This window comes from Limulus polyphemus, unplaced genomic scaffold, assembly GCF_000517525.1.
Source record: "Limulus polyphemus unplaced genomic scaffold, Limulus_polyphemus-2.1.2 Scaffold124, whole genome shotgun sequence".
NCBI classification, from domain to species: Eukaryota; Metazoa; Arthropoda; class Merostomata; order Xiphosura; family Limulidae; genus Limulus; species Limulus polyphemus.
The window spans coordinates 562523-578686 of record NW_013665734.1 but is presented as its reverse complement, the minus strand read 5'-3'; the positions used below and the strand labels follow the sequence as shown (position 1 = coordinate 578686).

General features: G+C 31.0%; 1 protein-coding gene across 1 annotated transcript in view; it reads right to left on the bottom strand.

Annotated features, from left to right (window-relative positions):
* LOC106472836 (dynactin subunit 4-like) overlaps positions 1-16164 on the bottom strand; it is a 31395-nt gene that overhangs the window by 5266 nt on the left and 9965 nt on the right. Inside the window, exons 6-12 of the mRNA XM_022402312.1 lie at positions 15337-15449; positions 14486-14595; positions 10208-10281; positions 9278-9332; positions 4997-5101; positions 3298-3395; positions 1756-1834 (exon numbers count right to left, since the gene is read on the bottom strand). Coding sequence (XP_022258020.1) covers positions 1756-1834; positions 3298-3395; positions 4997-5101; positions 9278-9332; positions 10208-10281; positions 14486-14595; positions 15337-15449 — 634 coding nt within the window. The remainder of the gene's footprint in view (positions 1-1755; positions 1835-3297; positions 3396-4996; positions 5102-9277; positions 9333-10207; positions 10282-14485; positions 14596-15336; positions 15450-16164) is intronic.

Below are 16164 nucleotides of genomic sequence, written 5' to 3'. Positions count from 1 at the left end.
TAGTATAGAATTAATTTAAATTAGAATTAATTTATTTTAACATACATCCAGATATACTAAATTCAAAGAAAAAAAAAACACCACATTCATAAACCTAAAGGTCTATTCTTCTCCAAAAATAATAATTATGTATTTATATGATTTCACCTAAATCAAATCAAGATTAATATTACCAAAAAATATTTCATAATTGTAACATAAAATTCATCTTATAGAAAAGAGAATGACATAAGTTCTGTGAAATTAACTTACTGCTCTATACCAAACCTTACAACTGTTTAATACAAAAAAAAATAAGTGGGACCAATTAGTTTTACGTTGACAAGATGTAGTACAAATAAAAGCATATTATTTTATAACTAATATTTATCCAGCACCTGCAAGCTACAAGACAATAATAGAAATGGAAGGAATATGGAAGCTTCAGAACCCTTGATGCTTTATGGCCAATTGAATATTCTAAAAATTACATGTAGTACTATTTTAACTATTTGTAATGAGTCTTAAGAATCTGTGCAAGAAATTAAATTTTTTTATTTGTTATAACAGATCTCATGTTCAAAATTTTAATTTTCCACTAGTCCTAGAAAGCAGATTTTTTCATTTACTTCTTTCCTTTTTTTTGGGTACAGTATATTCTTTCTAACCTTTTTGGAAGCAAATTTGATAAAAAGTTCCAATATCTAAATAAAATTATAAACCAATCCTTTAAGTCCATTAAATGTGTTTATCTTGCTGGTCATTATAAACATGCACTTCATGTTTGTCATTTTCTCTACCCCTAACTGCATACCCATTCGTCCAACTTGGCTGACTTCATAACCACCATAAAAAATACAAAATAAAGTTAAATTATCTGTTTTTCTTTCTAGAATGACTGCAAATTGTAACATGAAACTACAACTGTTTATCCTAAATAGCTTAAAGCTTGTAACAGTCTACATCTGTTTATAATTAGTTTTATTGCCTTCTGAACCATGACTAATTAATAATCCCACCATATTAAATATTATAGTGAGTAACTTACTTTAAATTTTGTACTTCTCAGAAGGTGGTAAATAAGTTATATAATATTAAAGTGTAATTCATTAACTATATTTTAATGACAAGTATATTTGTATACAACAATAATAATAAAGCAGTTTAATTAGATTTTTAATTCAACTCTAAAATGTCGTGACATGTGCACTTTGACCTACCCATAGTGAAAGGGTTAATAGTTATGTTGTTTCTAAGTGAAAGATATCAATTTACATTGTGACATCACATTATGTACATCAAACCATGTTCTTAAATGTATTATTTCCCATCAATATATTCAATACGAATTTAGTTCTGTTTATCTTTGGGAAATGAAAAAAACAGTTCCATAAAATTATAAAACATTTCAAAATCTTACTTACAAAAATGTTCCCTTATCAAAATAAAAGAAACTTCAAACAAGTGTAGTCAATATTTAATGCAGAAATCACTCTCATTCACATGTGGCTATCACACTAGGTATTTTGGTTAGATTCAAATACTTAACCAGTTAAAATATAGATTTTTTTTTCCAATAATCTTATTCCTTGCTATCTGAGAAACCAAGAATAGTAAACTATACTGTTTGAAATATTAACAGCTATTATATGGTATTCTACAAAATTATTAAAATATGGAAAGAAAAATACTGTTATAATAAAATAATAGGAATACAATTCAGGTTTAAGTAGAAAAGAAAATTAACACTATATACATTAATTTCACGAGACTTACTACTACATTCTCTTTCTCCTTTAATGGTGTCACATTTATATAAAATCCAATCTTGTTGGATTTTCGAAAAGAAATAACCCTGTAAAATACAATAGACGAAGATTAGAGAACTATATTTGAAAACTTTTGATATGAACAAAATACAGATTGCACTAGTGACAAATATATTTTTTAAATACCTTGACTGATATTATTTTCTCTCAAAACTAATAGAAAAGTTACTTGCAGCATACCAACCCTTTATAACATTTTCTAAATAAATTTACTTTTCACTTACATCTTAAGCTTTAATATCCGATCTAGTCTCTAAATAACACTGCTCTCTAAATATCAAATGTAATGTACGGTTAACTGACACATAATACATAAATTATTTCTTGCTTTACTGGCTGGAATTTTATAATAATTCACCTTTTCATTGTCGTTAAAATGAAAGTACAGGGATCAAGCAGATTACACACACTTCTCCATCACAAACAGACTTCTAGTCACTAAATGTTATTTTATAATTTTAGCGGATAGACCATCGTGACCACTATTTTCACTTAACTGTTAGTAAAACTAATTATAAATTGAACAAACAATTCTCACAAAATAAGAAAAAATAGTGAATCACTACTTTACTAAGATTAGAGTGCTGTTTTCTTTACAGCTTCAAAGCCTACTACTGAACATAATTAATGATAAATAGGCAAGTGAAAATTACAACATTTGCCATATTGTATGGTATTACACTATAGAAGTGCCAAACTTTTAAACTCACTTCTATAAAGAGAGATATTTTGTCAAGCTACAATTTATATGCATTTGTTATTCGAGAATAATAACTGAAATATACCACACAAATTAATCACAAAACTTATTTAATGTATTAGAAGTGAACTTGATTAGCTTTATAGTACTATAATAACTTATTTTAGGGAAAGTCAAATACTTCAGTATAACAAAATTTAAAAAGTGAAAAACACTACTGCTACATTGTACTTGAAATATTCTTCTACCTTGTGATAGAAAGCTATCATTAAAAATAATAATTCTGCTAAAAATGATACAAAATAAAATGTTAAATTTCCTTGCTAAATAAACTGCCCATTGCCACTTTGAGGTAGCTTAAAAGTTTATAAGAAAAACTACTTAGTACAACAATAAACCAAATATAAATCTACTAAAGAGAGTTAAAATGTTTAAAAGATCTTAGACATCCACCCTGAACTTTTTAAAAACTGTGTGAATAGTAAAATAACATAAGTAACAAAGAAATGGCTGTAAGGAAATAACAATTAAGTGGTCAGCATTTTTGACAAGTTACTTTTACCAGGCTCTGATGATGATCATTTGGCCAAAATGTTCATCACTTAATACTATCCCTTTAGTTATTTAACCATGTTTGTGTATTTTAAATTACCATACTGAACTTAAAGTCACCAAGTAGAATCTACAGTAAAATGTAAAGATTCTTGTTCTTTATTTGGAAGTTTTAAGTTTTCTAAAACCATATACTTATAAAAAGGGAAAACAGCCCTTTCAATTTCAGTTTATTACTTTGGATCATCTTTTGCTGATTGGGCATCATTAAGATCATCAAACTCTGCTGTATCATCTCTGGCTGTTACTACTAGTTGAGTAGAAGGAAGCACTACCTGAAATAAGTAAGAAAGAGATAACACACATGTACATAATTGACTACTAGAGTAAGAAAAAATTTACTTAGTTTTAAAATGTCAATTGATGTAGAAAATAAAAATTTTATGAATTAATAAAATTACTTTTTTCTCTCTTCCTCAACAGCTTTTAGTCACAGTTGACATTTCTTCTCACAATGATTCTCATAGTAATAGTAACTTAGAAAGTTTGATCGTATATTGCCTACTCGTAGCTTATAAATTTCTGTTAAACTATGTGTCATGGACAAATTTCTACATCTTAAAGACACTTCCTACTAGACCTCAACAGGTAAAGAAAAGGAAACTCTTTTTGCCAGAAAAGCTTAATTTTATGGACTGAATTTTTAATTTCTAAATAGTACTGAAAAAATGGAACAAAAGTGTAAAAAGCTTGACCTTATGGATGGAACTGTTAAGTATTAAATAGTATTGGAAGAATAGGAGCTTTAAGCCTATTAATTTGGTCCAGTAATATGTTATTTTTCTAAAGGAAAAACAAACTTAACTAACACTTCAGTGATGTTGATAACAGCATCCTCTCAAAAGTAATCTAAGCAGCCTTAATGACTTAATCAGGAGGAAAACCTTAAGTGCATGGCACCACTATTTCATATAATTAGCATTTCTACCCAACACAAAATACTAAATTCGTTCTACGATTAACAATTACATACACATAAGCACCTGTTTCTAATCTACTTCTCTTCTTAGAGTAAGACTAAAAAATACCTTAAGTTTACTGGAAGCATGCTCTTGCACAACAAAAAATGAGTGTATTTAACTAAAGTCAATTTAATTCACTAGAGTGTAATTTTGTTCCTATGAACTTCAGGCTGTTGCTAACAGAGTATTTAACCAAGTTATTTTCTACTTTTATTTCCTTCATATATTTACCTTAAATCTTAACCATTCTCCAAATAAATAAATGTGTTTGACTATATCCATCAGCATACTTCTTAGGATATTTGTTTACATATATACAACTAAATGCACGAACTCTGAAAAAAGCGACACCACCAAGACTTTTCTTAACTTTGTTATGTTAATCTTTGTGATGCTATTAATGACAAAAGTAACTACTGAACAATTAATTACACTCAAGGTGCATGTTCAACATTTTCATGCTCTAGACCAAAGTTCTATAAATTTTTTTTTTTGCTTAGTTGAAGAAGCAAAAATTTTATATACATGACTAGTAGAAACTTTTTTTTTTCACCTTTAATCTACAGTGGACAGTAAAATTAATTCATACAATTTCACTATACACTACTACTTCAATATAAGTAAGCTTAACTAAACTCTAGTTTGTTAGGCTCTCTAAGTACCAATGCTAAACCTGAAGGCCTTATAAACCATGGACAAGTACAGGTTATTTTGAACTTTTAGATTGAAAAGTCATTAAAACCGATTTAAACATTAAGTGAATTTCAGCAACTTATTACTGAACAAAAAATAGCAATCAATAATTTTCTTCATTACTCGCAAAGTGTAAGTTTGCAAAACTAATATTTGTTCTCATAAGTCTTTTTGAAAATTAAACTATATTAGAGACTTAACAACAAAATTCATTTTCTCACCTTGGAATTGAACAAAGGTTCCTCTTCAGTGTTCTCACATGGTAGCAGAGTCACATGAGCTGGATAAGGAGTAGGGTTACACAAAGTAACTTCTATTTTACATTCCTAGAAAAATAAGATGAAAAAATTTACACGTAAATTTTCCTTTAGTTTCATGAATTTAAAGAACAAAATATCTAAATGAAATATAGTTAGAGACCGTTTATTATTTTTTTCAAGAACTCTAATTCTCACTCAGTCTTTTCAATGCACCTAAGGAAAATTTATTGATACAACAGTCAGTTTTTTAAGCTAGTTTAGTGAAGGATAGCAAAGGCTTAGAAGGATAGGACCAAGGTCAATAATTTGGACTTATATGGAACACTAAAACATTATCTACCACAAAAAAAACTTGTGTATTATCATTTCAGCTGCACTCACAGCTAGAGTTGGGCAATTAATTTGACTGATCAAAATTCAAGTTTTTGACTATACAGTAATTAAAATTGATTAATGTCACAAAAATAAAAACTAATTAAAATTACTGTTTCTGATGAAAACTGTTTTCAATTATAATACTACCCTGTACTTGAAATATTGCCATTGTGAGTTTTTGTTATTATTTTCAATTCTAGAGTATTCAGCTTAAAAAGTATCACAAATCATGAAAATAATCAACTGAATTGGGTTTCCAGTTATTACTATCTTTGATTATTGCATTTATCCAAGTAATCAAAATATTACTGTTATGTTCTTTAGTTGTTAAGCACAAAGCTACACAACAGGCAATCTGTGCTCTGCCCATTGTGGGCATCAAAAGCTGATTTTCAGTGCCAGAAGTTTCTTTTTTAAATTAATGCAGGGAGGGAGGAGGTCTGCCTATCATTTGAGTGTTTTAGGTCCTATTTCTGTTGCCACTAAAGTTGTTTACACTTTCAGCCATGGGTAAATTTGTTACCTTGTTTTTTTTGTCATGACAAAGCTACATAGACTACATATGTTGCCAATTTAAATTTGAATTGCCAACTAGAGGGCAGCACCTACAGCCAACTATTTGACTACTTAAGTGTTAAATAAAGTGTTAATTTACTGATTCTTCTAAACTATGTTATGTTTCTAATTTATAATTATGTAATTGTATTCATTAATATTGAATAATGTGCAAAATCTCTATTTACATTGTGCTACATTGTAATTTATAGCCTGTGTAATTTTATTCTTTAGTGATCAATAAATCATAAATTTACATTATTCATACTTTGTACATGTGATCTTTGTACCAATACACTTCCTATCTCCTGAATTTGCATTCTGGTAGAAGATATGACAGGCACTATGACATGCTGAGAACAAGACAAACACTCGTGAAGCAGTATTCTCTATCCATTCAGTCATAACAGCCTTTTAACCATGTGATAAATTACAAATGTAAGTATATTAATCAATTTTTTATAAACAATAACAAGATCAGTCAATTTATACTTACAAACTTTAATACTGTATTAACCATTTTATTACGGTAACAAAATGGAAACACAACCTATAAATTTGCTTCTACATTGTACTTTATACCATATATTACAATATAAAAACATATTCCTATATATAGGCTTACTGCAGTATAGCCTTTGTGATGTCTATAGAAATAAAACTTTTGTAGTAACTCTTCTAACTCTGAAAAAAAAAAGGCTCAAACCATAAAATTTTTATGCCTCTGCTTTCATAAATGCCAACAAATGTAACTCAATATCTTTATGTTTAAGAAATATGTAGAAATAGGATATTGCTGTTTCCATACAATAAATTGTTGGCTCTCTTCACACTAGAATATTGTTGTGTACAAAATAATGACTAATTTCATACTCATAATAATCTCACTATCTTCTATCTTTAACAAGTGAAAGATACACCTAAAGTACTCACACGCTTCATTGCCTAAATATAGTTCTATAAATTCTGTATACCACCACATTACTGACTGGCTCCATATAGTTGTGTTCATATGAAATTGTAAACTTGGTCCTAAGAGCTACGTGTATGTGATTTATGTCAACTTGTACCTACTAGTAATCTCACTAGTTACTATCATATTCAGTATATTTCTGAATTTTTAACCAATGTCATAAAATACCTCATCATTTAAATAACATAGTGTTCTTCTGAATGAACTTGAAAACCTTTTTGAGACATTACTTTATAATAAATTAATAATCATTATTATTTTAAAAAGTCACCCATGTAAAAGATTTTAACAAACACAATTACTTTTGTCAACAGGCCTATATGAAGTGCCATTTAACTGAATGTGTATTTCATTGTTGGAAATAAAATTGTTTTCCAAAACACATTCAAGAACACACATAATTTGACCAATACCAATGTCCATAGAAAAAAATTAAACATCAGAACTTGCTAGATGAAGTATTTATTTTAAACACCAACAACAACAAAATTGCCAGAAAGGATATTCAATTCCCAGTATTTTTTATACTTGAAAAAGAGTTTAAAACAAGTACTTCATCTAGAGAGGTCTAAAATTTATTTTTTCTATAAACACCAGTATTATTGATCAAATCTCATATATTCTTACACATTTTGAAAAATAATTCTATTTCCAACAATGAAAGATGTATTCAGATATTAACCAACACCTAATGTAGTCACTGGTCAAAATCAGTTGTGTTTTTAAAATATTTTATTTTTAGGGTAAAGTTTATTTAATCAACAAATTTAGTTTTAGTATAGAAGTTCTGTGAAAACATAAAAGGCGAAACCCACTGAATACCATTAAACTTATCTTCAGCTTGTTAGAGGATTTGTAATATTCTGTGTATCTGATGGGTTTTGTTGTGCAACACACTAGAATTAAAGTAACTTAATCCTAAATTATTGTACCTAAAGACAGAGTTTCCTCTGGTTTTTCTTTTCTTAATCAAATGAACCTTCTTGACAAATTTTAAGATCAATTTTATATGTTAATTCTTAATTCTATTTCAACAATTTTAGCTTAAAAATATTTTATAACCAACATTTCGTAATTTTTTAGCATTTACTTAGTATGATTCATGAAGAAAACAAAAAAAAAATGTTCTAATTTACATTTCTGCGCAGCTGTGCCAGTCCAAAAAATAACTATTTTTGCTAAGAACTTAGCACCCCTTGAACATACATTATCCAGTTTGCCACCTTTTTACAATGTCACATCAAGTGGCTTGATCATTTATTAATGAAACACAGCTTTACAAACAGCTATAAAGAAAATTTAAATGTGATTGAATAGAGCAAGAATTAGATTTTTCATGTCATAGTAAATACAGGGGTTTAAGTAGTAGTTTGTAATCCACATGAAAGTGTTGGTGTGTTAAATTATATTTATTGTTTTACTCATAATACCAAATTATATCTGTCTGAAAGCTAAAGAAAGTTTCTAAGATAAATATATTTAGGGTAAGCTTTGATTAGGACAAGTGGGTATAGTGATTGCCAAATTTTCTGACAAATTAAAGTACTATTTATTAAATACTGTTTTATCTTTATAGTATTCAAATGGTGACAACATGATTGTCTCATCACTAGCAATTCTCCAAATAGTATTGTTTAGATTATCTTTAAAAAAAAAAGTGCCTAAAGTTTCTGCCATTTTATAAGTCAACTCAAGTTATGTGAGAATAATCAGTGTTTTTTTTATATACTAAGTGATTAGTTGAATTAACTGATTAACAAGTTCCACCAATCACTCAGCTCTACTCATGGCTATTTTGAATAAATTGCTATTAAAATTAAAGTAAGAAAATTATTCTTAACCAGATTAAAATTGGATATATATACACACAATGTTATTATTTTAAGCAAATGCCTGTTAATATTAACTACAACCCTCTTCAGATGCTACGTAAGTAAAAACAGGTAAGCCTGGCCAACTGCTAAAATATTTTCTAATATAATAGAAAAAATTAAGATGTTTTGCTTATTAAAGATATTACTTTTATAATTCATGTTGTTGCTTAATAATCAACATCTCAAGAACCTTTTAATGACAGAAAATCTATAACTTTGTATGACATTAAATGCAATATGCTTAGAGAAGTAATCTCTTATTATAATGTAAGAAGCCAATATTTAGTAGGCTTTCAGTTTAACAGCTTGTCACTTACCCCAATAAGATCAATTTCCATGTCTTAGTATTTTATTCATTTTTAAGAAATTACATACTCTATAAAATTTTTATTTTAATGGACATGATTAAGCATTCTTCAGAACATTAGGGACATCACTATGTAACTTGATGAAAGTGTGTCTTACCTCATTCAATTTCAGTACAGGTATAGTCTTCAGTCGAACCTCAGGAATGTGGTAGCTGTTGAAAATGAATATGTGTATATCACGTCTCAAACAATAATAGTAAGATTCAATTTTGCAAAAGAATTTTATGAAACCCAAGTTTAACACGTTTCATTCCAGAAGTTGCAACGCAAGCACAAACTTACAAGTATAGACAACTTGTGGATGATGTACAACTTATTGAGTAAACTTCCCAGCTTCACACTTCCAATGTTATGACCATAATAACAGTATCACAATATGATAATTTTTGAAGCAAGAACGTACACAACATTTACTCACAAATTAAAAAACACACCTCAATGATGAATAGGCAACAGAAAAGTAACCATTCAACCTCTACATACTTTCTATTTGAATTTTTTAAATACTCATTTCATTTGATCAAAAAAAAAAAGGAGTGAAATATTTTTTTTACAAAAGTTTTAATTGTATATTTTAAGTATACATGATTTACAGCAATCAAGCAGAAAAAAGAATATTTGACAACCCAAAGATTCAATTGATACTTACTGATATAGCTTTGTTGATAAATATAAGTCAAAATTATTAGACAAAAATCACAATTCTATCTGCAACAAAATACATATTGAAACCAATATTATTAACGGCTCTTTACATTCAAGTAATACTGCAATAATATGTCAATTTATTTATTGTTAAAATTCTGGACAAATACTACTTTGTTTCAGTCAATCAACTTTACCATATCATGAAAAAATTTTCAGTCCATAATCCATTAAAAAAAATAATAAAATCACCCTTTTTTATATAAGCTATAAATTATCATCTCAAACAAAAACCCATTGAGTATTCCCAGAAGCTCAAATAACAGTAAAATATCTTCTGTAATAGCAGGTTCACATAAAGTTTAAAAACAAAACAACTTACATAGCAGCTAATTGAATCTTAAATTTGATAGAAGATGGATTGTATTCAGGTTTGCTCAGATTGTGTTCACATTCCTGTATGAATAAAACACACAGATAGAAAAAAAATACTTATATTAATTATAATTGCCAGCTTTTAGCAGATGAGAAACCTCTGAGCTTTAATAACATCAAGCTTTCAATGATAAAAGAATTTTTTATAAAATTAATGAAAAATAATTTATTCTTGCAAAGTTATTCTGAAAAGTCTTATAATGCAATCAATAAGAGTTCATCAGTGTACACAAAAAATCTATTCTTCTCATTGGATTTCTAACATTCTTAACATGACTTCACTCTCTTCAGAATTTATTTAAATATTATTCAACCATTTCTGGTGAAAATAAATTTGTTAAAGTCTTTAATGTATTAATCCAGTCTTATACTAACATTTTTGGCTAATCCTATTGTATTATACTGGATGAAAGGAAGACCATATCACATCAACAGCAACAGACTAGGTAAAAGTAGGTGATAAAGGTCAAACCTTATTTAACAAGGGTGGTTTTTAATCCAGGTTAATGTTGCTTTTGTTTTTGTTTTTCCGATTGCTAAATATTCAATACACTTCAGGGTTTAGTGTGCACCTGTTGGTTTTACTTAATCCATATCTGCCAACAAAAATTAATACTAATACTGTATTCGCCCAATTATAGGGCAATCTCAAATATAAGGTGGATGGTAGACATGAGTAGGAAAGAAAAAGAGTGACTCTGTCCATCTTTTCCTCTCCATCTTGAAAAAGACTGGACAAAAGCTACATGTGAAGATGAAGGCATGGCACATCATTGTGGAAGATGGACATCTGAGGTTGATGTAAGAGGAACCTCCAAAATGGAAGAGGTAGAAAGTTTTGGGTCATCAAAAAGCAAAAGAAGTAGAAACCATGGCTAAATTGACCAGAAGAGGGCAATTAGAAGAACCAGCCAAGAGCTACTGCAAAGAAGAAAAAGCATCCTGGGAAGGAATCAAAGAAAAGGACAGGCATACGAAAAGAAATTGGATCAACCTGAGTCACAGCATCCACCACTAGGGCAGCAGAGTCTGGGACTGGTGACGAAAAGGGTGGAGGCTTGATATTGAGAGAAGTTGCAAAGACAATGATGAGAGGACACCAAAAATAGGGAAAAATCCACTGAAACACCAAGAGGATGTAAGGACTATATTGTTGGAAGTATCCAATCCATGCGAGACAGCCAATCCATCACTAAGTACAAAGATCCAAGGACACAGCATGACAAGAACTGGATATTTAGAGTTAGAAAGCAGAGGTCCTGAGAAGCAAGTTCATCACTACTGACTGATGTACGAAATGACAGTGGAGTTGTATGAAAGGATCATGATAAGATATTCAGATAAACATGACAGACAATAGTGGCAAACCCATTGAGCTGCCAACATCTCAAGGACATTGATGTGCAGAGACTCGTACTCTAGAGACCAAATACTGGAAACAGCGAAGGTGTTCAGAATTGCACCCCACTTAGAGAGAGATGTCCATGAACATACAGAAATACAGGCAAAGCAAAGGAGTTAGTTCGTTGTTAAGCGCAAAGCTACACAATGGACTATCTGTGTTGTGCTCACCATGAGTATTAAAACCTGGTTCTAAGTGGTGTGAACTCTCAGACTTACTGCTGAGCCACTTGGGGCCAAGGCAGAGGAATACCCAGGGTCGTGTGGGAATGACAGTGAGAGGTGAAGATATAGAGGGAAAAAAATGACAGAAGTCAGTGGATATCTGGTCATATTCTACTAATCTGTTATCCGCTGTAGGGTACATAAAAGGGCCCTTCTCAAAAGTATAAGGGACTTGAGAGGGGCTAGAGTCTCCAAAAAGAGACTAAACCTCTAGGACAGGAAAGGAATGAGACATAACAGCTCTGGAAACAAGAAGCTCTATGTCTGGGAAATGTGAAGGAGAAGGTTGAGTTAATAAAGACCCCATATGAATCAGATATTGAGTGGGGATCAAATCTGATAGCATGACCTCCCCAACCCAAATGAGCAAACTTTTAAAGTAGAAGGGAGGTCAAAGCATAGAATGTTGTGCAGGACTGGACTAGGAAGTGTCAATCATCCATATAGTAATGAAAATACAGACCCAATGAGTGCATCCTCTACACAAAAGCTTTCCTGTCATGGTTGAAACACAGAACTGTAAGGAACTTGAAGAAAAGGGCCCTGAACTGAAAAATCAAATTGTTGCTTATGAAATGAAGGAAACAATAAGAACAGGATGAATCAGAATGTGGAGTAGAATATCTGAAAAATTGACCTTGGTCACCTACAACAGCTACCTCAGAGTGAGGAAACCTTCCATCTTTAACTGAGGGACGAGAAAAAACTGATTCAATAACAGTAGATCTATGATGGACTGCCAATCCCCCATCTACTTGGGAGCTACAAGAATACAGAGATTATAACTCTAACTCTGAAGAAGGAACAAGGACCTGTACTACTGCATTCACTGCTTTAAGAGAAGACAAACCCTTCTCAGGTGCTGAACATGCAAGGGATCTGAATAGGGTGGAAAGTGGATTGGAAAAGGATAAAGTAGAGGTTTGAAAGACAGGAAAAGTACCTGTGTGACCAAAGTTTATTCTGTAAAGGGAACCCACAGGTGAGCAAAGTGAAGAGCCAAGATCCCATACGACTGGAGCCAAGTAGTAACTCCAGAAGCAAGTCATCTTCAGGCTCCTTTATGACTGGTCTGTCAGGAAGGAAGCGGGGACCAGAAAGAGGCTACAGGATGAGAAGCAGGATAGGAAAGGCCTGACAAGGCTCATGAGAAACAGAAACCTGCTGGGTCCCCTGGAATTAGATAAGTGACAAACTACAGTGAGTAGAGACAACTGCTGATGTGCTGCTTCAGTTCTAGTTTCCAAAGTATACTTATCAAAAGAAGAGACCAAACTGTGTTCCCCGAGATATTAGTCAGGGAGTTGGACTCCACAAAGGAAGGCTTCCCTATGAATCAGATCCCTGAAATAAAGAAACCAAGTTAACTGGACAACTGTGGAAAAAGAAATTTAGGCCAGCATGAAGAACTGGTGAAAGTAACTTTCCCCAGTAAAACTGTCAGGGTTGCATTTCAGTCTCAGAAAAAAAGGACAGATAGCAAAGATGCTGTGCAAACAAAAGATAAAGATAAGCAGATTGAGGGCAAAAGAGATTCAAAGTAGCAAAAGAAGAAGGGAAGCTCTCCATGCTGGAAGAAGAAATTCAAGTACTAGGGCTCAAGGAAAAAAAATGGATCCCAACCATAAGCCAAGAACTAGGAGTCTTGAGGTAGGAAAGGATGAGGCAATTCAACTGCCTGAACACAAATTATCAGAGGTTTGAGGCTCATGCAGTGAGGTCACCCATGTAACAGCAAAAACAATTAAAGAAAGATAAAAAATATCACATACCTGAGATATCAGAGCAGTGAAGAATAAAGATGGGGTACCTGACACTCATCTGGGATAGAAAAACCAGAAGCAAATGTAGGTGGTGGGAAGAGTGGCTAAAATCATTAAAAGTCATGCCAGCCTCAGTAGAAGATACAGAAACAGAAGACTGTGAATTCTGGGTCTGAGACAGAGAATGTACGACAGAACCAACAACTTGTTGTACAATGCTAGTGACATTGCTCATCATAAGAATTTCCTAGTCACCAGTGAAGAAAAATAAGATGACTCCTGTTGAGGAGTGTCTGGACCTCAGGAGGTTTCAGATATGTGTATGCAAGAATTCATAGTCAATAAGATCCACAAAACTTGCAAAATGTTTTTATGGATACCTTTCTTTCAATTAAATGACTAAAAACTTAAGAAAGATACCAATTCTTATGAGAAAATTTAACTGAAACATTTCAATTTAAAATACATGCACAGTGTAAAAGATCCTTTGTTTGTTATTAAAAAAATTAACATGTCTAAAAAGTGCAGTGCTAGGAAAGAGAATGAGCTTCAATTTACACAATGTGCTAAAGGAGAGAACTACACGAGGATACTGTATTTCCCTACTATTGCTGGAGGGGTATAGTCAGATATTGTTTGCAACATAAACTTATTACTTGTAGAGTTGAGAGCTTTTTGAATGACCTGGTATGTACACAGAAACTTCTTGGCAGTAGCACTGCATTGCTAAATAATTGTTCTGTAGAGAGGTTAGTACCTTAGTCTAAAAAGTTGTTTTCACATATGCTAAGATCAAGAAATCAGAAATAAATAAATCATCCATGAAAAATTTTTACCTTGCAGCGCTGTGATCTTTTTACTAATAGATGCTTGTGTCGAGGGAAAAGCTGATCTGTGCAAGTTGGTTGAAATTCTGGTTGCATCAGTCTTTGGTTTATGTTACACACTGAATTAACACATGGAAAAATAAGCTATTTTGATTATTTGGGATTTATCAACAAAAGCAAATGTGTAGAATTACTTTCAGTTATTATGTTAAGTAAAAAACTAAAATGAATATTACTAACTTCAAATCTCCCTGCAAGACTGTTGAACATATTTAAACCTAACCAGGCATTCTTAAAAACTGATATATGTTTGTATCTCCAGAAATAAGTTGTAACTTAGTTTCTACATACAACATTACATTATACATGTATAACCACTTTTTAACATGCCCATTCTAACTAAACACTATGAATAAACTAAAAGAAAGCATACACATACATACATATATTAAACTTTTGTAATCAGAGTTCATCTTTTCAGAAAGAGAAAATATTCAAATGTTAAATATAAACCAAATGGAATAGTAGGAATAGAATTTTTTGAGGGGGGTATTCTTTTAGCTATATCCCCCCCCCAAAAAAACAACAACAAAATCCTGGTTGTTGTTTTAACAATATATACATGTAAATCCAAGTTAATTTCATATGAACCATAATAACGTTTCTTACATACTGTTGGTTTACATCTGCAAACAATATAAAATATATAACGTTGTTCAAACCAGAATAATCCACAGACCTAATTGTTATTTTGGTTTACATTATCTTTTTTGACTGTAATATTTAATGAAGAGGATTAAAATATACATCAAGTACAAGCAGTGATAACTATTGAAACTGACAGAAATGTACCAACATACCCTTTGCCAGATTAACTGGCTGAGTAAGGTATTCTTCAGGTAAAGGATCAACGTTTTCAAATGCTTCAGCTGGCATAAGCTCTTCAGATTCTTTTGATTCTTCATCCTTAGAGCTATATTTTAAACAGAACATAACCTTTATGCAATGTATTAAAAATTTAGACTTGCATGCATGCAAGCTTTATATATATAAAATTTAAGACATTACTTTGTTTTGCAATGTAAGTCCCACTAAAGACCTCTGCAATCTTTCTCAAAGACAATTTGCTCCAATAATATGAGAGTATAGAAGCTCCATACTTAAAGCTTTAAAGATAATTCTTTGAGTGAAAGAGCAGCATTTCAGCATAAATTGTATTAATTAAATATAAGGGTTGTTTAATATATTTAGATTTCTGTAATTAACAAAGCCTACCTTAGAACTGAATTTCTGTTTTGCAAGACGTTAGTTCTTGATAATGTCCAAAATGAAGCTGAACTTCAGCTCATTATTCTGTTACATTTATCAATGGTTTTCTTTGAAAATGATTTCACATCCTTTATCAATCAAAGATAATTTTATAACAAAAACAGCTTTCAAACACAATCTACATTAACTTACCTAACAACTTTATACATACTTTTAATGGTGTAGCTTTATGTCTAATATTAAAGTATGATTTTTTTTTATATACAAAAATTTTAATCATATGTATTAATGCAATCAAAAACAGCTTACCCTGGGGCTACTCTTTTACCAACGAATAGTGGGATTGACCGTCACATTATAACGCCCCCACGACTGAAAGGGCGAGCATGTTTGGTGTGACGGGGATTCTAATCCGCGAC